Source organism: Falco biarmicus, chromosome 3, assembly GCF_023638135.1.
Source record: "Falco biarmicus isolate bFalBia1 chromosome 3, bFalBia1.pri, whole genome shotgun sequence".
NCBI lineage: Eukaryota > Metazoa > Chordata > Aves > Falconiformes > Falconidae > Falco > Falco biarmicus.
In genome coordinates this window covers 51,805,381-51,832,251 of record NC_079290.1, presented here as the reverse complement: position 1 = coordinate 51,832,251, position 26,871 = coordinate 51,805,381, and the positions used below count along the sequence as shown (strand labels likewise).

The following is a 26,871-nucleotide window of genomic DNA, read 5'->3' as shown; positions in this document are numbered from 1 at the left end:
GATCAGTTAGGATTTAGGTCTTACTAGCCAGCCTGTTCATCCCCAGGCATCAGCCAGATCACCTGTAACACAAGGCCCTACAACCTATTTCAGCTAAGAAGCAATGAGCTCTTGCTCTATTACAGTATGCTAATATGTGGGCCATATGCCTGATTTGGCATGTCCTCTTCCCTCAAGCCATATTGCAGCATCCTCTTCTACTTACAGGGGCTCGCATCAAGCATCTACAAAAAACAGCAGATGTCCTAGAAGGCGTGAAAACCATCCTAAAAAAAGGCATGGATTAAACAGAACTGCCCCACAGACTACTAACTGGACTATTCAAAACCAGGCAGTACACTGGAAGGGGATCCAAGAAACGGAAAATACTAATAGTCTACCACTACCAACCCAACCCAAGTAATTTACCCATGCAGTAGAAGCTCTTCTGAAAAGAACTTGTTCTGCACGGCATGGTGGTGTCGGAGCTGTCTGTAAAAGACTAGAAGGCTAGGAGTGCGCAGTTTCCTAGGTGGTGAAGAATTATTTCTCAGAAAAATAACAGTTTTACCATGTCCACCCTCTCTTTTGCAAAGCTGCATTTAAGTAAGCTTCTACTGAAATCAACAGTTTACTATGTCAACAGAGAGAATTAAGTTCAAGAATCACCATGGAACCCTGTTTCATAAATTACTGTGGAAAACCTGGCCAGGCTGTCATCTTACTCTTTGAAATCTACCCATGCCCCATGCTTTTTAATGCTGTCACCACCATTTCCCCGTCTCCTTGAGCAAGCAACCATTTTAGCCCTTTTTTTTCCAGGGACTGAATGGAAGCACACTGCCAAGTAGCTGATTCAGAGAACAGAAAAATATTTGTCCTTGCTAACAGGCTTTACAGCACCCATGCTTTTAATTAAAATAGGGCATATCTGCAGAAGATATAACAATACGTGCAACTGCAAGTCTGACTACAGACGTACAGGAATAACCATGGATTATAGTCTGCTCGAGGAATCTAAGATTAACAGTTCCTAGAGAGCACACATAACTAGTATAGAATTGCAGAAATATAGCACAAATAATAAAGGAAGATACATAAACACAGATAGGGCTAGCTCACTGACTTAAAGCTTATAATTTCCGCATAAACTGCACTGATGGTTTAACTAAGAACTAGTAGCAATGTCAGCACCCATATTAACTACTTTAGGATCCATTCAACTGCCCAGAGCCTACTATGAAAACATCAAGGATGAATCCTTGTCTCCACTGGAGTTTGCAGAAACTCATCACTGATTTTAGTAAGATTTTAATCATGCTCATATATTTTGGACACGATCATGCTGGATACAATTTCTAAAAAACCAAGTCACTAGAAGTCAAAGTTCTTTCAACTGCATAAAAATGCAGTCCATGGATAGTTCTCAGATATTTTTAAAAAGTCACCTACTGCTTTTAGACAGACAGAAATGCTCAAAGATGTATGCAGACCTGTAAACTATTCAATTATTTATAATTCTTTATAAACATACAAGGAGTGCTTTTTGGAAGAGATTTGACAGCACTGGTTGCTTCCATTTACTTTCTACCTCTCTAGACCACCTGGCTGCTCTTACCCTTTGTACCACCTCCTTTTGAAGAGGGCCTATTTCTGCTATTGTAGGTAATGCACATTAAGAGTTCCCACATCTTGTAGTTCTGTCTCTTCATCCTCTCTTTGGCTGCAGTATTGGCTCCCTTCAGAATAACCATCCAAAAGACACTTAAACAGTGTGATGTAACAAACTCACTGCATGTCTTTGCCAATTAAGTCATTAAAATTTTAGTACACTTCATATTTTGGTTCTTCTTAGAACAGTAACTTCATGTAACTGAAATGTCATCTCCAGATTTTGCAGAGAAAAAAACCCCACAACTATTCCCTGCCTGTGTCTCCTAATTTCTTTTCCCCATCAAACCCATAATAGCAATTATCACTCCCAAGAATTTCAACTAGTCTGCTGATATCATGGTTTTACCACAATGTTTCTCAAAGCACAAAATCATATCTTCTAATCAGTTATTGCCCCAAAGTACCTATTACTGCTACCTTGTTTAAAAGCTGCTAGTGAACCACACACTATATTCTGGTTTATGATCACATTTAAACCTCCTTGCCAAAGCCTATGCTTACGTGAAACCCAAGTTCCAGAGTATGAAAAGCTAAACAGAGAGGTTTGAACTCAGCCTTCCAGTCAGAAGTAATTACTCATCTTACACAACTTTAACTGTTTATAGCAGGGATCTGGGATGGTTATTAACAAGGATCACCTCACCTTCTACTTAGGAAGCAACTCTACCCAGTAAAGCGCATGGAACATCATGACTGCTAGGAGTTAAGTAGAAGCAGTCACTAGCTCTCTGAGATACATTAAGCTGACTCCTTGATTCATTTCACAAGAAAGATGGCTTGTAAAAACTCTGAAATTAAACTGAAGCACAGAGAAGGACTTAAGATACAAAGATGCAACTATCCCCATAACCAGGAATTTCTGCAGTAGAGACTGATCTCAGGGCAATATTTCAGCTGGAAAACCACATTGCAGCTGCAAGACTAGTGTACTAATGAGTTGTTATCTGACGGAAATGGAGAAAAGCTCCTTGGAGCTGACCTAAGGCATCAATTTCTCTTCATTTCTGTGCACCTAAGTCTGAAAAATGTGTATTATATAAATTTGGATTCTGTCTCTACGTTAGTTTTAATCTTAATTTATTTTAACGATAATGCCAACTCTTAAAATTGAGGCTCTGGATTGGTTTCTTAGCATTACACACAGTACAGCCCACAAAGGCAACTAAACAGGAGGTGCTCCTTTACATCTTTTTCCAGAGCGGGTTTCAGTAGCTACTAATGTCTGTCTGGAAGGGTGCTCCTTCAGCAACCAGGGCTGGGCAGTGTCCACCTGGCATGCAGCAGTGGAGAGACTGCTTCAGCCTCACACATCTCCAAGCAAGCTGCTAACCAGTCACCAAGCGCTAAATAAGGTGAAAGAGCTGGGCTGTATTTTAATCTGTGTTGATGCTAAATGTCATTGTTCTCGTACCTTTCTGTCTCTGGCCAACCTGCAAACCATCACTACTCTCTGTCTCACAATAACCAGACTACGAGCATTCACAAATACTTGGAGGACACTGCTGGAGTTCAGCCTATCCTGAAACTTTCAGAATGATAATATCGTTTCTTCCATCCTGTTATTAAGAATTGACAGCGATAGTGCATCCCTCTGCCTCAGAGTAACAAATACGGTTACTATTTGGTAACATTAAACCAATTATTTGAAAGCACCACTTCACAGACCTCAGGAAAATTTATATAAATAGTTTGCATTTGTGTTAAATATTACAGAATTCTATAGTGCTGAAAAAGTATACTCTCTTTTTGTAATCAAAGTATTTGCATTTTGTTAAAAAATGACTACTAATTTTAAACATTCAGCATTACAAATATATTATCAAACAATAAATACTTTAAAGAAATTTCCATTAAAAAATATCTTTCACAAGACAGCCCAATGTCTCCAGGGAATTTCCTGTTCAGAAGAATATAAATTAATAACTTCCTTAATTAAAATATAACACAGTGAAGGATTAATGGCTAAATTTAATTTTCTTTAAAGCCCATTGTTTTACATTCCTTTTACTGGAAAAAAAAATGTTCTATTATATTATTCTCTATTAAATGTAGTAGGAAAAAGAGAGTCAATGCCTAACATGCATTTTAACAGTAGTTATGAAAAAAACTCATACTGTAAGGACATAGATCAAATCAAACAATCTGTGCACATAGCCCCTGCTAAAGTCAACTGGTACATATGAAAGGATAAACTGGGTAGTGTCTCTACTGGAAAGCAAAGCTAAATCTCCATACCAGAATGCCCCTGCTTAGTTTAGGTGTTACAGAGAAATGGGAGGGAAGAGCCTGAGAGATGCTAAGATAGGGGAAAAGAACAAAGGAAATCAACCAAAACTCAAGCCAACACTTTCAGAAATCCCGCTAAGATTAGTTACAAGGGCTTGCATACTGAAATTGAAAGCAAATTGGCTCACTTCAGTACCCGCATAAGGAAGAGGGAGCTGGGCTGCTTAGTTTATTGCCAAAGTGAAATATCTATTGATAGAGGACCTGTACAACACCAATGCAACCCGCAGACCTGTTCTGAAGGTGCAAAAGGATACAGGTCTGCAGCTAGCCTTTTACACAGGGGTAGACTTTACTTACCACTAGGTTGCTGATGTCAAGAAGAATGGCTGTGACTAGAGTGAATGGTCTGCAAGCATTTTAGCATTATTTGTGAAAAGATAATTCTGATTTCTCAGCTATTATTGGCTGTAAGTATTCCCTGATGTAATTATGGAGTAATAGCTGAGAACTTGATTGTAACCAACAGTCAATAGTTTGCCGCTAACAAGGAAAACATGACAAACAATTTTGAGGCAATTATTGTCATTACAAGCCACACTCAATTGTTCCAGACAAGCGTAATATAAAGTGACAGTTGTGCAGCTGGGAGGGTAGCGCAGGAAACAGGATTGTTCTCTGGTTGCAACAGACCAGTGAGGCTCTAGCAGAGAGTCTGCTCAATGCATAATTCATATTTAATAATATTTTAGTCTCTAAAGAAAATTACAGTATAAGATAAAAAACAAGCAAAGACATGTCAAAAAAAAAGAACACAAGTTATTAAGAGATGAGAGAAGACACACGGAAGTAAAATGGAGCAGAGGAGCAGGGGGGAGACATTCAGCACAGCCAACTTGCAAGATGCTTGCAACTAGCAGATGAAAATACAGTAACTCTACATATTAAAAAGAATCAGTTGTAAAAGTAATCCATTTGCTACACTTTAGTGAGAGGGGTGCTCATGCCCAAATCCTGGTTTGAGACTCTTGTCTGCTCAGGCAGGTCCTCTGAGTTAGTGAAGTTCTGGAAGATCCTTCCACTAATCTGGAGGAAGGAAGGAGTGCTCTCCATGGAGAGACACTGATGCTTAGTTTTCATCAAATTTGGATTCTATAGAGAGTCAAAGGAAGATTTTCATCTATTGTACAATAGAAATGCCTCATATATCAGCCCAGTACTCTGATGACAGTGCACATACTAGCTGCCTCGTCAGCAGCCAGTACATTAAAATACTTGATTTGCTGAAAATTCCACCCAGCTCTCCTTAATGATGTTAAGGACTGAAAGTTTTTAACACAGCTGCACTGGCATTGCAAGCTCTTTTCCAGGCTCAGTGCAATGCATTAGCACTGACATTGTAACACTGCCCATATCATTACAATGTCACTCACAGTACCTTTGAATTGATAAAGTATCATCTCTAAAGAAGCCACTAAAACACCACTGAAACTAATTTCTGCAACTCTCTGGCTTTCTGTTCTTGTTTCACCATTTCCTTCCTCTTTCTTAAATGCATTGGTTTATGCAAATAATATTTCATCAAAGCAGACCTGATAGGCCAAATCACCCCAAGTGCAGCCCCATTGACACAAAATAATACTAGCACTATGGTCCACTTTAACTTTGCTTAGATGAAGATGATACTAGTTTTCTCAGATAGAGCAATATACTCTACTGTAACTAAGCTCCTGTCTAAAGAAACCTTTGTGATTTTGACATGTGTAAGATAACACTTCACTGCAGCCCATAGACGTGGAAACATGCATATGTGACTGTGCTGCCTTTTGCTTTATTCAGTAATGAAACTGGTGCTTGCAAAAGGTGGCAGATCGACAGCTGCAGAGACAAGAGACCTTTGCTTATCCTCAGAACAGACTGCCAGGCTGCCGAAGCAGAGACCTTCCTCATTCTCTCTGGCCAGCCGGTCTCAGCCCTCATCTTCGGGATGCAGTTGTTGCCCTCATTCAGCCCCTGCTCTATCTCCCAGAAGAAGGGAAAGATAAAACCTGTTCATACAGGCAGGCTTTCCTCTTCAGGGAAATTAGAGCAAGAACACAAAAGACTATGCAGAAGGTACTGTATTGCTACCATTGCCTGGATGTTACTGTACTCTTCCACTACCATGAGTCAGTCAGGTATCTTAGATTTCTTTCAGAAAACTAGTATTTATTGTTTCACCCTTAGTCATAAGATGTGAGATTATTACCCAAAAAATGTTATAAGCTAATATCATGGTTTAACCCCAGCCAGAAACTAAGTACCATGCAGCTGCTTGCTCACTCCCTGCCATGCCCCAGAGGAATGGGGAGGAAATCAGAAAGGAATGCAAAACCTGAGCGTTGAGGTAAGAACAACTTCACAATTGAAACAAAATAGGAGGAAAAAAAACCAAAACAATAATAACAATTATAAGGAAAAGGAGGGAGAAGGAAGAGGAATAAAATCCAAAGGGAAGGGAAAACCCCCAAGTGATGCACAATAAGTTGCTCACCACCTGCTGACTGATGCCCAGCCAGTCCCTGAGCAGCGATCACAGGCCCTGGCCAACTCCCCCCAGTTCATATAATCAGCACGACTTCCTACGGTATGGAATATCCCTTTGGCTAGCTGGGGTCAGCTGTCCTGGCTGTGTCGCCTCCCAATTTCTTGTGCACCCCCAGCCCTCTCACTGGCAGGGCCTGACAAACCAAAAAGTCCTTGACTTAGTATAAACATCACCCAGCAACAACAAAAACTATCAGTGTGCTGTTAGCATTGTTCTTACACTAAATCCAAACCACAGCACTGCACCAGCTACTAAGAGGAAAATTAACTCTGTCCCAGCTGAAACCAGGACCACTAACAGTGCTACCTCCTTCATTCTTTATCAGCCCAAAGCCTCATTATCAAGCAAAAATTACCTTTTGCTTTAAAGTAAAATACTTATTAACTTTGCATGTCCAATTTCTTGTATAATGTATAAGCATAATAAGCAACTTTTATAGCATTACAGCTGTGTTAGTATGGATCTACAAATTGCAAATAAAACCAGTCAAGCCATGGAAAATCCCAAAAAATGAAAAGTCTTTCTAAAAGTATATGAGATTGCATGTAGGAAAACTGGCAGGCTGCTTTTTATTTTATTTTTAATACTGTTATTAAAGCTTTATGTCTTCATGCAGTAATTTCACTCCATCCCATACGCCACAGAAATGTCAGGTGCTTTGTTTTGAAACCTAAAGTCAAGCTTTTAAGTAAAAGACACCCAAACTCTGCAAACATTTCAGCTAATATTTAGTGGGCCTTTGCTGAAGCCAAGTGGACTTAGATCTCCTAAAATCCCAGCATATTTGTAAAACCTTTCGGTGCTTGAACAGAAATTAAAGTCACAATACTCACTAATGTAAATTAATTTTGTAAATTAGTGTAAAATAACATTTCCACTGAAAATTCTTAATTAGCAGCCAAAAGGTTACCATGGGTTCAGTACTGGGAATCATCTGCTCTCGTGTTGGCTTTGTTACCACTCGCTTTACTCAACATCAAAAGCAGGGCCAAAACACAGGCAAAAGCAGAGACAATTTACACCAATATGCTCCTTCACCAATCTCTGTTCATTTTGGCCTGCAGCTGGTGTTCTAACTCGTACATCTCAAATTACTTTGTGGAAAAAGAAAAGTCAGAGTTTTAAGACAAGAAGTCCAGGTTTTAGTGGAATAAAGACAAAAGCAGAAAGAAGTATGACAGCACAACCAGTTAAGAATGGAAAGATGGATTAAATACTTGGCTTGGAGTCAGTTCAGAGAGAATAATCCAACAGCAAGCATGGGCACAGCAAATTCTACACCCTTGCACAGACACACAGTTTTGACAATTTAATCAGCTAATGTTTCTTGTTTCAGGTGAAGCTATTGAGTAAAGATTATAGCTTTGATGCAGAAAACAGGTATTTGGATGACTGACTCCAATACTTGTATCCACCACAAACATCAAATGAGTGAAGGGAATAGTCAATGTGAATAACCACTTCTACATCTATACTGTGGAAAGCCTGGCAACTTGAACATGCCAGAGAACTGGCATTATCCAAATGACCGCAAACTACTTGAAGGCATAATCTCCACTGCATTACAGTACTATTGCTCGATTTTCTATAAGCTGAAAAATAAATACAATCGGGAAAAGCTTATTAGTAACCTCCACATCTAAGATGATATCCCAACCCCTGTCAAAGGTTGAACCGTGACATATTTTGTCATAGCTAGCTGCTATAAGCACAGTCACAAAATACAAGTTTTGTGAGAGGGAGTTCTGTATAAATAGGTATAAACATGTTACTATCATTTTCTAAAAACTAGATTGAAGAAAGCATAGTCGCTCCACAGAAATCCAGACAAAGCATTGATTTGTTTTGGTGTACCTCAGTACAGTGAGAAATACTGAAAATAAATGAATTCTGCATCTTGCACTGAGTTATAGTCAAATAGTCTCATTCCTGATTTTTATTTGATGGCTCACATAGTGAAAACAAAAAAAAAAAATTCAACATAAAATTTATACCTAACTCTTGTTACTTCTAGAGTTGTGCATGTTCTTAATTTCCTCTAATCAGAGCATCTGTCTCATGTTTTGGTAACTAACGAACCACCACAGTGAGGGAGCAAACACACTCAGCTGTTCTGCACAGGGCTTCAGCTAACAGGCAAGGGCAACAAGAATCCCATTTTCCCTCAGGGTAGTTGCCCTCTGACAGACCTATCTATAGGTTAGTTTTTACTACAAAAATCATTTTTGTACCAGTTGAAGCACTAATTAAAAAGAATACAAGCTCCTTTATTTCCAACTCAGTTTGCAAACCTTGCCTGGTGTCTGAGATAAGGGCAAAAGAGTTTAATCCAGCAGCATCAGAGTCCCCAGAGCATTATTAGGAGAAAGGGAATTAAAAACAGCTCTCAAGTGGGAGCTTGCCCACAGATGAGTGGCACCCAGGGCTCACTCCAAAGACCTAGCTTAGGACACCGGAGCTTTAGCACGTGTAGGGAAGCAAGAAAACAGGGGCAAGCAAGGGGAAAGGATGCAAAACAGAAAGGAACACACCACAGTTTGCAGGCCTATTATCCAGTTGGCTGTTAGGGAAAGCATCTCTGAGGCACTGGTAAGCAGATAGCCCTACCCCATTCCCAGCTGGGGAATGAACCAATTGCAAATTAAGAGCTACTTTCCTTTTCTGACTCCCCAGGAAAGAGCAGCAGCTCTTTTCCAGCTCCTCCCCCATCGTTGCAGCAGCCTTGCAGGTGCTCAGGATGATATTTTCAGCCCTTCACCAGCAGGTGTGACTCAAGGCCCTGTTATTTAAAAATATTCAAAGGCTAATTTAAAGTGGGAACTGTCCTTCATAGTATAGTGCAAATTTTGGTACTGTGGATACAATTCATCAACTCTCCCCACTTTTCATTTCTTCCTCAGTTCCCTTTCAACCCAATATGCTTTATACAAATCTTTTGAAGCTTCAGTATATTCACAGAGCCCAGGACTTTTGTGCAGTACCAGCACCCATACCCATCTAATGTAAGTAACACACACCCTTCCACCCTGTGCCCTCCTTCTTAGCACTTTCCCTACCTACCATGACATTTCTGGGTGAAGAAGTCTATTGCTTTCAGCTGATACTGTGGATTGCTCTCATATGTGCCTTTGTTCTATTTAGGTTCAAACAACCTAACCATGAGAAACTGAACACAGAGTACTAGACTGGAAGACACTGAGAAACCTCAGGTCAATTTTTTTAGTATGAGCTCTGCAACAGAGTCCCAAAGCCAAATGCCTATCTAAAAATGATGCAGATGTAACCCCAAGGGAAGAGGGTATGAAAGCATCTTACTCCTTTTACGTGGATAGTGTCAGCATTCCACTATGCTCTGATAAACTGAACTAAGAGGAGCCTCCATCTATCCCTCAGTGTCATGACCCAGCTCACCATTACATTCCTTTAGGGTACAGTTATATCCTAGTACCAAATCAGTTGAAATCCATGGAAAAAAACCAATAGATGTCCCAAAATATTCTCATGCCACCTCACAGGGAAAGCCAGGTAAACAGTGATAGAACACGTTTCCTTTAGGTACCTTGAGCAGTCACTAATCCACCCCAGGCAGCAGTTTTCCTAACAATTCCCATTAGCAAGTCATGCTCCCAAGAAGGGCACGCTTGGGGCAGCAGACAACCTGTGGTGTCCCATGTGACCACGGAAACCATTCCCAACTGTGTGTGCACAGGCAATAACCTTATGCAGCAATAAGTTTTCACCTGCCAGAATGCAGCAAAGACATTTCAGATGAGCCAAATGCCAAGTGTCTTTGTAGACTGAATGTGGTGGCTGACATAAACTCTCACGGGCATATAGAATGTTGGAGGGAAAGGGACAATAATCACTTCAGACACACAGAAATTCATGCTCTGGATGATTTTGGGGTGTGTGCACTATAATTATGAAATTTGTAACATTTTACAGTGAAGGCTGTGACAGCAAAAGGGATTGTACTGCTAAGTTCATTTAAGTTCCCTTTTGCCTTCCCTCCTTTCCGTTCCTGCTTCCATCCCCCTGTCCCTGTGTTGATTATTTTCTTCCAGTCTTCTTTCTTCCTGCCCTCTGCTATCATTCTTCTTTCCCCCACCCTAAGAATGTCTTTCAGTTCCTCCTTCAGTATCTTCTCCCATATCTGAAAAAGCAAGTGTTGCTATAACTAGCCACACTCAGGTTTGCTACCTGACAACAGCTAGCACAAGAAAATCACGAAGCAGGAAGAGGTGCTATTTCTCTACCAGCAGATGCTTTAGCCAGAAGACGCAGCAGAAAACAGGACTACCTTAGGAAGGTGAGCAAGTACCATCTGGGGGGAAACGAAGGAAAGCTGAGAGACTTAAAGCAATTCTGTAAGATCACGCTGCCTGCAGTTCAAAGACCACAGTGCCTTTATTTTCCATACATTTTAAATAGCAAGTGACAGATCTGCAGCATTTTATCATTTGTACTTATGTTCTAATATGATTAGATGTGGCACATGAATCTAGTTGCAGCAGGTATTAAGACATGTATGACCGGCATTTCCTCATAGGTTACCGTACTGAGCTATAATTTTTATTTCAGACATATACATGCTCACAGTTACTATTAAGAAACACTATACATGTAAAGCTGACTGAGTATATAAGTAAACAAAAACCTCTAAAGCACAGTTTTGCACTGAAAGCCAGATACATAAAAACGGCACCTCCCAAAGTATCCCTGAAAACTCTGACTTAGCAGTATTATTGTAATACATTAGCCCTAAAAAGTCAAACTTCATCAGGAAAGTGAACTGGCTTTCGCTACATGTTGTGCAATCAGAACTGCTCCTTTAGTGAACATAGATAGAAATTAAGTCAAAAGTTGCACAATTTTTGTGATAGCTTGAAGACACTCAGACAAAAGGCGTCTGTGGTTAGAATCTGGCCCACCAAATTATCATAGATATCCTCCTCCTTTATTTGTCAGGAGAGCAGCACAGCAGAAGGCCCTACCCGTCACCAGATCCTATCAGCCACTATATTCTCATGTAAATAGCTTACCAGCCAGCAACTGACCAGGATGCATAAAGTGGAAAGTATCCAGCTTAACTGTCAAATCCCACGAATTTATTGTTCAGGAGAAATATAAGAAGCACTTCTGAACTGGCACACACAATCAGGAAATTATGGATTAACAAGTACAGAATACCAATGTGTTGTTTCTAATAGCAATAGAACTGACTTGCACTTTGGGTGTTGCACATTCATGTGCCACTCATGAGCCACTGTCACGGTCTGTAGTGGACAGACTTTTTTCGAGCTCCATAGCCAAGGAGAAAGCTCATTCCAAACCAGGCTCATCTAACTTGTTCTATAACAAGGGATGAAATCAGAGTACACATCTATGCATCTTCTATGCAAAGTAAAACTTTCATCACTTTCACCAACAAATTAGCTTTGCATTGTAACTAACCTAGAAATAATTAATATTCAGATTTACAATTCTGCTCATTCTGTTTTCCTTTCTTTTACCCCTATTTCACTATGGGCTTTACATCCTTATTTCTGAATATCACATCCTAATTCCTAGCTCTCAAATAATCATGCTTCTGTCACACCCCTATCCCTCATTGCAACCAGTAAAAACAACTTTCTCAGCCTTCTGGTTGCCTCAGAAATGTTTGAGTTTCCTTTTATGCCTGTGTATGGTCACACTACATATATAGAAATAGTAAAATAATAATACTTAACATATAGTGGTCTAAGCACTCACCTGTTGCCTAAGCAACAAATAAGTTAACCTCAAAAAAACCCCAACTTCATTCTCTTCATGCTGAGATATAGGGAACATACATTTCAAATTACCTAATGAAACACACTGTCAAGAAGAGGACACAGCAGGTACTAAATGAAGGCATAGAATGGGAAAAAGACAAAGCAATACTGCATTTTCTGTATGAAACAAGAGCCTTACCATCCTGCTGGCCCTGGAGGTTCTGAGGACTTTGCATTCTCTCTTCCAGATTTGAGCTGAGGTCAGAGTTCACAGCTGACATCCTAGTCGAGTCACTCATATCAAACTCATCACTTTCTATAGAACTTTCATCCTGCAAATGGAAAGTTTCAGAGATGCATCAGAAAACTTTCACTGTTACGCTGTTCACATCATACATGCAGTTCACTCGTTCCCGTTTGTTTCACTCACACCTGGCGTGTAGTCATGCTAAATCTTTGTGTATATAAGCAAACATGAGGAGCACATAACCAAAAGCAAGGAAAACACAACATTTATGAGATATGATAATCTGACAAACGCAATTTGTTCAACTATGAGGATACTCCCATCACTGCGCTCTCTGTTTCCACAGTATTTTGCAAAAGAGGGCTAGTAAATAGAGACCCCATACCAAGTCCTTGTTATTCAAATTTGGTTGAGGAGAGGTCTCCACATTCCCTGTCTGAATCCTCTACCTTTCCCTAGCGAGGTCGGTAACGCTGTGATGACCACTCAAATGGCAAGCTGACCCAATAAGAATTCATGACCAAATGCCCTTGACATGATGTCACCCTGTTTAATGTGTTTATACCTTGTTTAATGTGTTAATACTGTGTTTAAAGGAGCATCTATGAAAATAATAAAGCTTATAAAAGTTCAAACGACAGTCAATGGCAAACTAAAGAATAGAATCACATGAGAATAGTTTCAAATTTATTCTACCTTCTACATCTTTAATATGATTAAAGATTAGATATCAAGTCTAATTACAGAGAATCTACTAGGGATGATAGCAGAGGGCAAAAATTAAAAGTCCCAATCAAATATTTTGTCCCCATTTATAAAAGCAAAACAGTTTTGGACCTAGTCTGGCAAACTTTCACATACATGTTTAACTTCACTTGTTTCAGTCCCACTGAAGTCTATGTGTACACTCACGGATTAAAAATTAAGCATCTACAAGTCTTGCTCTGTAAACTGCTGAATCAACATAAAAACCTAAGGTGATATATTTTCAGTAACAACTTTTCTGAGATAATTACTCCTGTTATGAAGAAAAGCATTGTAAAAAAAGAGAAAAATATGGCAAACAATTTTGTATCCCTTGCAGATCAGTTTAAAATTATTTTCCTTTTTTATTATTATTATTTAACAAAAACATAACTGACAGGGTTCTGACTATGTTTTTAGGTTGCTCACCAGAACTGACCTAGAAAAATAATAATCTTTACAATATGATTTAACGTGTATTTGTTGTGGACTGGTTTCTACAGATGCTAATATAGCTAATATAGCTTTCTTCCTTCTGAGTGCTTGGCCCTGAAATCAGTTTTTCACTTGAGTCTCAGTGACGTTTCTAGCTGGCGTGGGCATTCCTCTCATTTCTGGAAGGCAAGTTCCCTGCAGTTACAATTCTTATTAAACTGGGATGAAGTACTGCCAAATACCATTCAGGACTGAGAGTAGGACAACATGCTAGGCGATGCTGTTCTGCACTGTCCACCAGGACAATGACAGATAATGAAACAAACATACCTCATGTGCTGGTTTTGGCTGGGGTAAAGTTAATTTTCTTCATAGGACCTAGTATGGGGCTACATTTTGGATTTGTGCTGGCAACAGTGCTAATAACACAGGGATACTTTAGTTACTGCTGAGCAGCTGGCACAGCACCAGGGCCTGTGCTCCCTCTCACCCCACCCCAGCGAGCAGCCAGGGGGGGCACGAGTGGCTGGGAGGGGACACAGCCGGGACAGCTGACCCCAACTGGCCAGAGGGATGTCCCAGACCATATAGTGCCATGCTCAGCATATGAAGCTGGGGGGAAAAGAAGGATGGGGATAGACGTTCGGAATGATTGTGTTAGTCTTCCCAAGCATCCATTACACATGACGGAGCCATTCTTTCCTGGAGTTGGCTGAACACCTGCCTGACAGTGGGAAGTGGCAAATGAATTCATTGCTTTGCTTTGCTTGTGTGTGTGGTTTTTGCTTTACTTATTAAACTGTCTTTATTTCAACCCACGAGTTTTCTCACTGTTATTCTTCTGATTCTCTCCCCCGTTCTGCTGGTGGGGGAGTGAGCGAGCGGCTGTGTGGGGTTTAGTTGCCAGCTGGGGTTAAACCATGACAGTTCTTTTTGGCACCCAACATGGGGCTCAAAGGGTTCAAGATAACAACAGACCTGATTGGAATGTGCTAGATTGAATTCATAACTGTTATTGCTGTTTAGCTATTAATTGGCAGGCTCCTGTGCTTGCCATGGGGCTTGCTTGCCTTACTGTATTTTAGAGTCTAGTGCTCGTTAGTAGCTGCTTTTTGGTTTCACTACTTGCTGTACTGCCATCCTGCTTATCACCTGACTCTGCTGTGCCTGGGAACGCTTTGATAACAGCCGTGGTGATGGGCCTGGGCCGGCAGGTGGCCAGGGCATTGCTGCTGCTGCTGCTGCTGTACTGGACAGGCTGGAACGCCGGTGTGAACTCCAGTCAAAGGGACTGTCACCTGCAGATGAGTCTATGTAGGAGCAGGACACCCCAAGGCATCTGTGGCCTTGAATAAGTCCGGGCCAGAGCAGGTACATCTCAAAGCGTCTGTGGCCGTGGTTACGTTTCTGCTCAGCAGGAATGCCTCTGAAAGGACTGTGGCCCAAGGATAAGTCCATGCTGGAGAAAGTACACCCCAGAGCATCTGTGGATAAGTTCACACTGCAGCAGGTACACCTTGAAGCATCGCTGGCTGTGCCTGAGGTCATGCTGGAGCACCTCAAAGCGTGTGGCCATGGATAAGCCCCTGACAGAGCAGGTACAGCCCTGGAGGGACTGCAGCCTTGGGTAAGGCCATGTTGGAGCCAGTTTACTTCTGAAGGGACTGTGGCTGTGGCGAAGGCCACGCTGGAGCAGGTGTACCTCTGAAGGCATTGCGGCCCATGGATAAGGCCACGCTGGAACAGGTGCACCTCAAAGCGACTGTGGCTGCGGATGAGTCTATGCCGCAGCAGGCGCAGCCCTGGAGAGACTGTCGCTCACAGATAAGGCTCCGCTTGGAGCAGATGCATCCCTAAGGGACTGCAGTCTGTGGATAAGTCCAAACTGGATCAGGGGCAAGAGGAGGAGTTCATTGAAATGTTAAACCCTATGGGCTGGTCCAAAGCGACCAGGGCTGAGGATTGTAATGGAAATACCTTTAAATTATTGTAACCCAAGATTTGAGTTGCATGTTACAGAAATAAGTGTAGCAGGAACAACCTGAACCAATGGAGGACAAGCCTTACAAGAAGCAGAGCAAATGCAGCAGTGACATGACCTGAGCTGGCTTTGGTCCCCAGTAACTCCATGCACCACACCACCTCTCCTGTCCTCAGTGACCACCATAACAGATGGAGCCCAAAGTCATGGACTAAATGAACTCAAGAGACATTTTGTGGACATTTGTAGGCATTTTACAGATATTTTACAGACATTTCACAGGGGTGGTCCACAGACTAAGGGAATGATATCTGTATTATATCAAAAGATGGGAAGGGTGGTGGTGGGTAATGAAAATGTATTGGATAATGTGAGATCTGACCATGATGTAAATGGTATGGAATAAGGAGGGGGGAGAATGTGCTGGTTTTGGCTGGGATACAAGTTATTTTCTTCATAGTAGCTAGTATGGGGCTATGTTTGAATTTGTGCTGGCAACAGTGCTGATAACACAGGGATGTTTTCATTACTGAGTCAAGGCCTTTTCTGCCTCTCACCCCACCCCACCAGCGAGCAGCCTGGGAGGTGGCACAAGGAGCTGGGAGGAGACACAGCCAGGACAGCTGACCCCAACTGGCCAGAGGGATGTCCCAGACCATAAGGTGTCATGCTCAGGGTATAAAGCTGGGAAAAGCTGGGGGGGAAGGAAGGAAGGAGGAAGGGGGGTATACATTCAAGGTGATGGAGTTTTGTCTTCCCAAGCATCCATTACACGATGGAGCCCTGCTTTCCTGGAGATGATTGAACATCTGCCTGCTGATGGGAAGTGGTAAATGATTTCCTTGTTTTGCTTTGTTTGTGTGTGTGGCTTTTGTGTCTTTTTCCCAACCCACAAGTTTTCTCACTTCTACTCTTCTGATTCTCTCTCCTACCCAGCTGGTGGAGGAGTGAGCAAGTGGCTGTGTGGGGGTTAGTTGCCAGCTGGGGTTAAACCACAACACTTTGTTCTCAAAGTTCCGTAAAAAACTAAATGGAAGAGTGACGGCTTCTCCATCTGGCACTTGTCTTCCTTGCCCAGATAAGGCAGGAGCACCCCAGTTACAGCAGCAGCAAACACCTGTACACTGCCCTCACAGAAGAACCGTGGTGTCCACTAGCCTCCTGCCCCAGAAAGGGAGCTCTGGATATCTGACACTTGCATAGGTACAAAACAGCACACATAAGCAGCCTGTGTTTGCCTACAGCTCTCTCCAGACTATCTCTACCTCACTCCCTAAACTACAAAAACATGTATCTGAATCTGCATGGACATACAGGCATGGGGAGAGGAGCTGGGAACCACTGGCATTTCATACCAGTTGCCGCACAGCTGTATATTCCCACACAGTGATGAGTTCTCCTTTTAGATGAAGCCTGTTCCCCTTTCATCGATGGCCTCAGCTTAAAAATGATGAATTGAGGATGAGAGAATTGGGAGGCTTTCAGTCACTGTGCTATCTAATTGTGGGATCCAAGTTTACTCCTGTCTCAGTTCCACCCCCTCCACAAGAATACAGATATGATTGATGAAACCTTGGAAACAGAGCCTTCCTACAAACCCAAGCATGTTTTTTAAGTGCATGAAGTAGTCTGAATGTATGCACCAGAAATCTTGCTGCTTTGTACTACAACATTTTCACTGTCATTTTGTTCTCAGTGCAACAAATGTACAGCCCGTAGAAAAAAAAAAAATCTTAGCAAAACTCTGCTTTGAGAAAAGACATAAAGATTATCTTGAGAACTTTCCTTGTGCCCACTCTGCCCTGGCAAAGACATTATTACTAAAATATATTAAAATTACTTCTCATAGATCCAGTGCTGCAGACATTTCATACATAGTAACATTAGAGCTGCAAAACTGAGCTGGGCAGGGAGACAGCAGGCAATGGTGCTTCCTGCTGCCACCTTATTGTTGCCACTGGTTCATCCAGATGAAAAACTGGTTTAAGAAAAATTTCAGCCATCAAAACGGAAAGAATACACCAAAATATTCAGACTATAGAAGCACTATGGCAGATGGCCTTGATCCAGCATGAGTGCTCAACCCTGTTGTGGGAGGAGTAATTCTCAGAGGGAAGAAGTGGAAAAAACAAGAAATCCTTTACTCCTAAGGCTACAAAAGGGATAAGGCTCTTCTCTCCTGCTGCTTGAAACCCTGCTGCCAGATCCCAGAAAAGGGGCAGCACGCAGAGGGGAGACTCAATAGGAGAGAAAGATGACCAGGCTGTATTTGTGTATGAAGAAGTCTGAGCTGGAGATTTTTCCTCACACCCTCCACAATTAAACAAAAAAAAAACCAAACCCAAAACAAAAACACAACAACAACAACAAAAGCAAAACAAGGATCCTGATATTTCTATTTCTAGAGGAGTGATGAAATCCCTATTCTATAGGGTATTGAGTAATCCATAAATCTCCACCAATAGCCCACATCTACTTATTAGGAAACAAAATCTAGCGGACTCCGCAGAAGTCAGAAGTCAGCCAGGGTCTTCAACATAATCCAGCTGCTAAGGTTGTTTTTGAAGGTTTTCTTTATTAAAAAATATCTTGTAGTCAGGCAGAAGGACACAGCATGCAGGACTGCTTTTTGGCTGGCACATAGCTGAGCTTCTAACTATTTGGCAGCTCAAATGACAAAAGAACACATTTCTAGCAAAGTGAGTTTATTACAAATAATTTGGTAGGTGCCATCCAATTGATGAAGGACTTCTTAAGATCTGAAAAAAATCTGAATACATCACAGAAATAAAATAATTTTCAGGAAGAAAGAAATGCAATTCAACTCCAATCCTCTCTGAAGAAGCTTGATTCTCAGCCTATTTCTCTTCCTTTTTTTTCCCGTCTTTTTATTCAAAGTTTCAAAAGCAACCCCTACTCTTACTTATGAAGCTTTTTGCCTTAAAGATTTCAACTGATGTTGTCAGGGCTTCCATTTATCTCACTATAATATGTTGCATCCTGGCTGCTAACCTTGAGAACACCATGGCATTCATTTCAGCCGTTGATGGTATTGCTTTTTAGAAGTAGACAATGAAAGCCACTGCTGAGCACAGCACTAAGTCTCAGGTGAACATGCTGCCCTGTTACCCTTTCCGCTGGTCCAGACAGTAAAAGGGCACCTTCAGCTAATTTGAAGCAGTACAGCATATTACTCCCAACCATGGAAGGGTGGTAAGTCATGACATTTTTCTCAACCTGATTACTTGCAAACAGCATTGGTTTGGTTTTAGACTCATGATTTTAGCAATGAAATTGTAAAGGTAGGATCAACAATCATCTTCAGTTCAGTTTCCTGGCTACCACAAAGACAAGTACCAAAGAACATAGGAGAACAGAAAAACAAAAGATTTCAGGTTTTACCTCATCTTGTTGTGAATTTAGTAGCTGCAGCTTCATGTGTTTCATATAAGCCATAGTAATCGGCATGTTGTAATCAATCATGCTGGTCACCAAAGTTGGAGGTTTTCCATTATCTGCAATAAAAATATTTATTATGCATTATAGGTTAACTGTGGAGGCTACTTCAGCCTACTCTGCAGTCAAAGTCAGACAGTTATGTCATCTAGTTCTAACTTTGGCGTTTTCAATCGCTTGTAGGCTGTACAGATGGAAGTCTCCCAAAGAAAAAATGAAAATCAAGCTTAAGCCCTGAAAAGTGATGAGTTCTTCTACCCTAAATGACTACAACACATGCACCCTATCTATTCCTTATGTTTAAGCCCCCATATAAACATTTCCAAAGCAAAATAAATTATTTCCTCTAGATGAAATCACCTTTTTAATGAGGGTGCATATGGCATTACACTCCATCCTGAAGTGAATGCAGAAGATTCACTACCTTCCAGCTTAAGTAAATGAGATGATCTGACTTATTGAACTGTTCCAGTCTACCAAATTTTTATGAACCCTCACTTAAGCTAGGAAAATAAAAATGGATATTAGGAATAAAATTACTTTACATCCCACTATCTGACACTAAAACTACCTTTATGATCCGCTCCATCTGGGTTTAAATGCATTCTTTTCTGGCACTCTGAGCAGCTCATTAGAAATCGTGTCACCGCTTCTCTCGGTAGGAAGGCATAGGTCTCTGAAATCTGAAATGGGTAACAAAATATAGGTGCTATTATATAAGCTGATTGAACATGATTTAACAGAACTGATAATTAAATTTCCAAATAAGGTATATTATCTTATAATGCCAGGAAGCACAATGAAAGCATGTTCTGCATAGTATGTAGGATTTCAAGAAACATCTATCCAGTCTGCCAACTTATCATCTAATGGCTAGTAACAGTTGATACTGAACAAAATTCCACGTATATCAAAAGGAGTTTTGTTTTTTCAAATTCCTTTCAGCAAAAAGATTCATACATAACAGGCATCCCACTGAGGGTTGCTTTTAAAAAAAGTTGAAAAGCAACCTTTTTCTTCCAACCAATACCAAAAAAAGAAAGTGGTTGGTTTACATACTCTATTTTTAGCATAACTGTATGTAGACTGATATTGGACTCAGGGTATTAGCAGCAATGATGGTTTCTTTACTATTCTAACTTTGGTTTGAATGTTTTGCAAAAATATTCTTGGAAGGCTTGTGATTTAATACTATAGAGTAAATATGTTACTTTTACTAATTGTTAGAATTTGGGAATCGCTTGATTTCAAAGACTGATTTACCTGTAGATACTTTCAACAACAGATTTTGGTTGTTTCCTTGTCTTTCCAATCACATACTCACAAGCAGGCATCAGAGGGATTTTTCTTTTTTGAAAGGGGAGAGGAAGAAGCAGTTGTTGTTTTTAAAAACTGCATTCCCATCACCCCCAAAGATGCATATATCTTTATAGACATTTTGCCTTGCTGAAAAGGACCTTGAGGTTGGTGCCAAGCTGAAAATGAGCCAACAGCATACTCTCTGATTACAGATAAAGTACATCTCATACTGCCTACATTAAGTGTATGGCCAGCAGATCAAGAACAGTTATTATCACTCTCTACTCAGTGCAGGCAAGACAGCAGCTGGAATAATGTGCCCGGGTTGCCCTCCACAGCTCAAGAAGGCTGCTGAGAAGCAGGAGCGGGCCCTGCAACAGGACACCATAGCAGCTGGAACCTAAGGAACCTAGGAAAGGTTGAGGAAGCTGGATTTGTTTCACGTAGGTTATGAGGCAGAGAGAGATCTAATTGCAGTCCATCACTTCCTGAAGGGAAGTTAAAAAACTGTGGAAAGAAACTCTTCAGAGGGTATAACCAGGGACAACAGCTACCAACCACGGCTTGGGACATTAAAACCTGACATGAGCAGAAACTTCTTCACTAAGAGGCCAGTGCCCTGGAGCAGCTTTACCAGATGGATGGAAGAATCTCCAGACCTGGATGTTTTCAAGACATTACAAGGCAAAGCCATGGCTTTTCTGTGATTCATTATATACATTAATGTATATACACTGAACAGTGCAAATGTTGTAAGGAATCACTAGCCTTTCTTTTCCCAGCCAAGATGTTGTCTTGCCATGAAGATAGTCCTTGAAGACAGACAAAGTCCCAGCAAGAGAGATTAAAAGTGTCAACTGGTATCTGCTTGTATTCCCTTATTGTAAAACCTACAGCAGGATTTGATTTCCTATCAAGTACTACACTGATGCAAGTCTCTGCAGGAAGTGCAGTAGAATGGAGGTGGGGTACATGAAAGTGTGGATACAGAAAGGACAAGATAACTTTAACTGGATGTAAATGGGACTGCACACTGTGTAGATCACTCATGCTCCTCACAAGGGTGCTAACAGGAGGAGGAATGGCCAGTTTTGACTCTTTTCCTCTTGGCTTGTCACCTACTTAGCCTGTGTTGAAACCTATGTTTCCTAAAACTCCATGGACCAAATTTATCAGTGACAGTATTTTGGAAAATAGGTGGAGTTTAAATTAGCATTTGTTGATGTGTCATTAGTCATGGAAATACATGGAAATGATGCATTGTAGAATAAGAACACAAATTATACCATCCTGTTTGTGTTATTGTTTAGGCTGTTTATTGTTGTTGTTTTCTCATGTAACAGAAATCCTATTTTGGGGGGGAGAAGGGGATTAGTATAAAAGCAAAATTTGTTCTGTAATGAAAATTGGCAAAGACTATCTCTGGGTCTGAAACAATTTATCTGAAAATGAAGGCACTAAATGAAGCCACTTCTGAATAGGAGACCCTACTAAAAATATTTTCAGATTATTCTTCCTGGGTTTTATACCACAGAACAGATGTGTATTTACCTTTCTAAATAGGAAAACATTGGTTAGCCTCATGCTTTATGGAATCTAAAAAAAGACCTTAAAATTAGCTAGAATTTAAGAAAATTGGTAAGTGCACGTATGCAGCAACCTCTCTCTCATAACATTTAACACATTTAGCACTGTATTGAAATTAATGGAGCTTACCCATGCATTCATTAGTTGCCTGCTTTTGATAGGAATGCTCCATTTATTCTAATCAAGCATCTCTGTCAAAATTCCAGTTCTGCTCAAACAAGATGAAAATCCTCCATGGAAAGCCACTGAGCTAAGGCCCAGATTTCATAGGTATGCTCCACTGACTATAAAGGAACCAGGTTTTATGACTAAATTTGTCCACACAGCAGATGCTTGTGTCTCCAACCTCCCACTGCAACACAGTTTTAAGGATGCCCTTCCCTAAATAACACCACTCTTCACCAACTTCCTCCCCTGTTTATTTTGTAATTTGAATCAATCACAATCCAAGACTTCAGCCTGTACAAATTGGCATAACACAATAGGTATGACATTAAAAAAAAAGAGATACATAGAGGACAACACATAGCTTTCCTTATTGTTGCTGCTTGAATATACACAAAAAGTTCTTTCCAATTTTCAATGTCAGAAAGCTTACAATCTGCTCCCCGCCTCCCCCAAAACTTCATGTCCCCAACACTGCAGACTCCTGTTTGCCTTTCTCATTAAAGAAGGGCACATCTACTTTATAAGATACAGACAGCCGCTTGCTTGCTCTGGCCATGCTCCGAACCAGCTGGCTTAGCACCAGCTGTAGCCAGGAAGCTCTCTAACCAAATTAGCACGAGGCTGAACACAAAGTTGTCGATTTCACCCCCCAGTAGAGTTTACCAGTTTGTGCACAAGCTTGGGCTGATGTGCTGATGTAATTCGTGGAGCTAACTTGCATGTGAGTATTTCAGAGCACAACCTGGTGACCTATAACACCTTCTAGATAACTCTACAGAAATACCTTAGACAATGGTCTGACTTCATCAGGAAAAATTGTTTCTGTTCTCTATTCTATCCTAAAGAAAGCAATAATGACTCAGTCCTCACTGATGCTGTATATTCTAAATGCCTTCAGCGGCTCTGCTCCTAGCTCTCTTCTCCAGGCTGCTGGCTAACAAAAAATATACTCAGACCATCTAATTCAGTTATGCGCTCCAATAAAAGAATATTGGTTTATTGCAATTCCACACACAAAAAACCAAATGCATGCATTTCTACATTTTAAGAAAAAATAAACTAGGAAGGTGGAGGATGTTGCATTATTTACATCCACACACTGACAATGGCATATTTTTGGCATGACTTACAAGAAACTGCTCATGCATATGCCTGTACCAATCAAAGAACAATTGATGGTGAATTCCTATATTGATAAAATTACTTGGATTGCTTTAGAAGCTTTGTAAGGATCCTTATGAGATTCCTTATTCTTACTAGTGGTTTTATTGCACATTAGTACATACGCAGTTGCTTGTAGAAACTTGTTATCTTGTATCTGGATGTATCCTGTATCACAGACAAATCAGAAAATAAGCAGATTCTAGCAGTTTGGTGTTTAGGTATTCTGTACTTACAGCTGAATGCTTTTTATAAGGTAAAGGGAAAAAATTATATGAAGAAGAAAATAGACATCTGAAGCATTAAGCAAAGAGTGCAAAAATCATACAGGGTTTGGTTTAGCCTCAGAAGTTATAGGATAAGAAGCAAACATTTCCTAACAATACAGTCTACACCAGGGGTCCTCAAACTACGTCCTGTGGGCCGGATACGGCCCCCCAGGGTCCTCAATCCGGCCCCCGGTATTTACAGAACCCCCCCGCCCCCTGCCCCCACCACCAGGGGTTGGGGGGGAAACCAAGCAGCCGCAGATGATTGCCTGCCACTTCATCCGCGCGCCGGCCCCCTGGTTAAAAAGTTTGAGGACCCCTGATCTACACACACCTACTTATTTTGTTCTAGTTCTGAACTCAGAGGAAATTAAAAAGAGTTGACTTCAGTGGCTTCAGAGTCAAATTTTTTATGATCTTTTTTCACCCATCACAAAAGGTCTATGATATAATAGATTTTGACATAAGTCAACCCATCCAAAACATCACCCAACATCGATGGCTTTCTAGACCTACAATTGACCTACATGCTGTTTACTGGATCCCATGAAAAGCACAACTACTCCAAGGCAAGTAATCCAGTACCTGAGCACGTAATCTGATTCACATTGGAGCTAAGTGATGCATGCCCTAGTTGTCTACGAGAAGTGTACTGCATTCCTACTGCGTCGCTGCAGGCAGAGAAAACAGGCAAAGTCTTCTTTATGCTCTCCAATATTCAAATTATTTAATTGCAGGATGTTGGGATGATGTAGCTTGCAGTGCTACACTTTTATCTGGAAAATTAACAAGCTCTAAACTGAAAGGCAGATTTTAGGACACATATGGCAGAGCAGGAGAGACAAGTGTGAGGAGAGGGAGTGACATTTTGCAAGTGAACCTATTAACCCCTAAAGAATTAACATGGAGGATGTATGTGTAGTCTGGAAGATACGACGTGTCAGGACAGGGATTTTGTGTTGGTGTGTGTGTATATTTTTTTAATTAGGGAGGGTAAGGGGAGGGAAAAATTATCCAAAGGAGACTTCCAAGAGGGGGGAGTGAGAGAGAGACAGGGAGAGAGAGTGAAGATGGTAATCTGTCCTGGGCCCACAGCCATCAAACCAGGTGGCAGAAATTGGTTTCTTGATGACAGGAGGGCAAGCCAGCCAAGGAAAGTCCTCTCCTTTCCTCAGCAAGAGGTCAGAATAGAAGGCTGACATAGGAAAGCAGATACATTACTGCTGGGAGTTTTATCAAGAGCTCGCTACCCTGATATACTGAGGAAAATGCTGTTCCCTCTCGTGCTAAACTTGCGCTTCACAGCTCCCTTCCCCTCCCTCCCCACGTAGCAGAAGCTGTTTCTTGCGAGGGAAGTGATGGGGAACACCTGCTAGCGGGACCACTGCCAGGACACTCAACGCTCGCTCTTTGCAAAGAAGCAAGAAGAAGGTCCGTAGAGTAAAAGTGCATGGGGCTTGGCTGTTTCGCCGTGCACACAGGAACAGTGTGGGTGCAAGGATTTAAGCGCATTAAGGCCCTGCACAAACCTCATATTTTTCTGCGTCCCCAAGGACAAGGTCTGTTCGGGACAGAAACCAGCCAGGCCCCAAACCTACTTTAACTCTGTTTGATCAGGGAAGTTGTACTGGAAGGAGATGACGTTATTTCACAGGTGTGACCTGCCAAAAATTTCTTCCCCGAAGAAAACGCGTTCACTGTGATGTTCAGAAGGGACTTGCAAGCACAATCCTGTTTTGGGAAGGGAAAAGGGTCACACCATGTTTCACTATCTGAGGAAGGGTTTTCTTAGGGTGACGGGAAAGAGGGAGGCTACTCAACAGCCTGATCCCATTTATTACTGCAACAGCTGGATGAAGCACAGGACACCAGATATTGCCCCATACCTAATAGACTCCTGTTACGCCTCAGATGTTATATACTTATATACTACCTATCTGATCAGAGCCTTGCCTCAAGCTACTTTCCCTTGACACATCAATATCTCTTCCCTGTTTTACAAGCCTGCTTCTCTTCTGGCTCATCAGCCCAGTGCTCTTTTTTCATTCATGGGCTGGGAGTTTTATTAACTGACCCATTTCTCCTGCTCAGATACCACAACCCTCACTTACAACTCAAGTTCACTGCTGTAACATTTCAAGGCTTTGTATGGTGGCTACACAGGCTAAACAGGCAGATATTAGATCATCCTTCACAAGTAAAAATACTCAAGTAGAATATGCACATAGAATTTAAGATGCTTAAGGTGGCAATGAGACTTCAACAAACAGTTCTCAGGCAAATGATGCACTCAGTTATGGGAAACTTTGTCCAGATAAAACAAAGGTGAGGGACTTACTCTATTGTTTAAATGAATGAAAATTTAGCATCTTTTTTAAGAAAGTAAAGACAATAAAACCTACTCTGAAATACAGTTTGATCACTAAATCTGGGCAATATACCTATAGCTGGGCCTGAGAGAAAGAAGAGATGATTTCCATCTTCAGTCTCATCACAGACCATTTGATTTTCTTGAAAAATGTAAGGCTTTTTTCATGGTTTGCACTGAATCACAAAAAGTTGTCCTAACAGCTTGAGCCTGTTGCATTATACTGCTGCTGTAGCCACAACTTTTCCCAGTTACTCCCACCTCTGATACACGCCTCAGCACTCAAATTTAAATTTTAGACACAGCTGAATAGTTTAAATTAAGAAATGCAGCTATACAAAGGCACAGAAAGTCCACTATGTACTCGTTGCACGCCTTTCCCAATACACCAGATGGACTCTTTTCCTGAACACTTTTCTGTGCATCCCCACCTCTGCTTCGACACCATGTCCTGGGTTTGACTGGGATAGAGTTAATTTTCTTCTTAGTATCTGGTACAATGCTTTTGGATTAAGTATAAGAATGATGTTGATAACACACTGATGTTTTTACTGGTTGCTCAGTAGCACTTACTCTAAATCAAGGACTTTTCAGTTTCCCATGCTCTGCCAGTGAGCAGGTGCACAAGGAGCAGGGAGGGAGCAGAGCCAGGACAGCTGACCCGAACTAGCCAAAGGCATATTCTGTACCACAGAACATCATGCTCAGTGTATAAACTCGGGGGGGGGGGGGCAGCAGCCACCAATCACTGCTTGGGGACTGGCTGGACATCAGTCAGCGGGTAGTGAGCAACTGTATTGTGCATCACTTGGGATTTTTTTCCCTTGGGTTTTATTCCCTTCTCTCCCTCTCCTCTTCATTACAATTATTACTGTTGTTGTTTGGGTTTTTTATTTTTTTTTAATTTCAATTATTAAATTGTTCTTATCGCAGC

General features: G+C 41.2%; 1 protein-coding gene across 4 annotated transcripts in view; it reads right to left on the bottom strand.

Moving 5' to 3' along the window:
* Positions 1-26,871, bottom strand: part of NOL4 (nucleolar protein 4) — a 201,352-nt gene that overhangs the window by 132,862 nt on the left and 41,619 nt on the right. For all 4 annotated transcript variants that reach the window (XM_056333150.1, XM_056333152.1, XM_056333151.1 and 1 more), the window contains exons 3-5: positions 19,657-19,768; positions 19,032-19,144; positions 12,422-12,554 (exon numbers count right to left, since the gene is read on the bottom strand). In XM_056333150.1, coding sequence (XP_056189125.1) covers positions 12,422-12,554; positions 19,032-19,144; positions 19,657-19,768 — 358 coding nt within the window. The remainder of the gene's footprint in view (positions 1-12,421; positions 12,555-19,031; positions 19,145-19,656; positions 19,769-26,871) is intronic.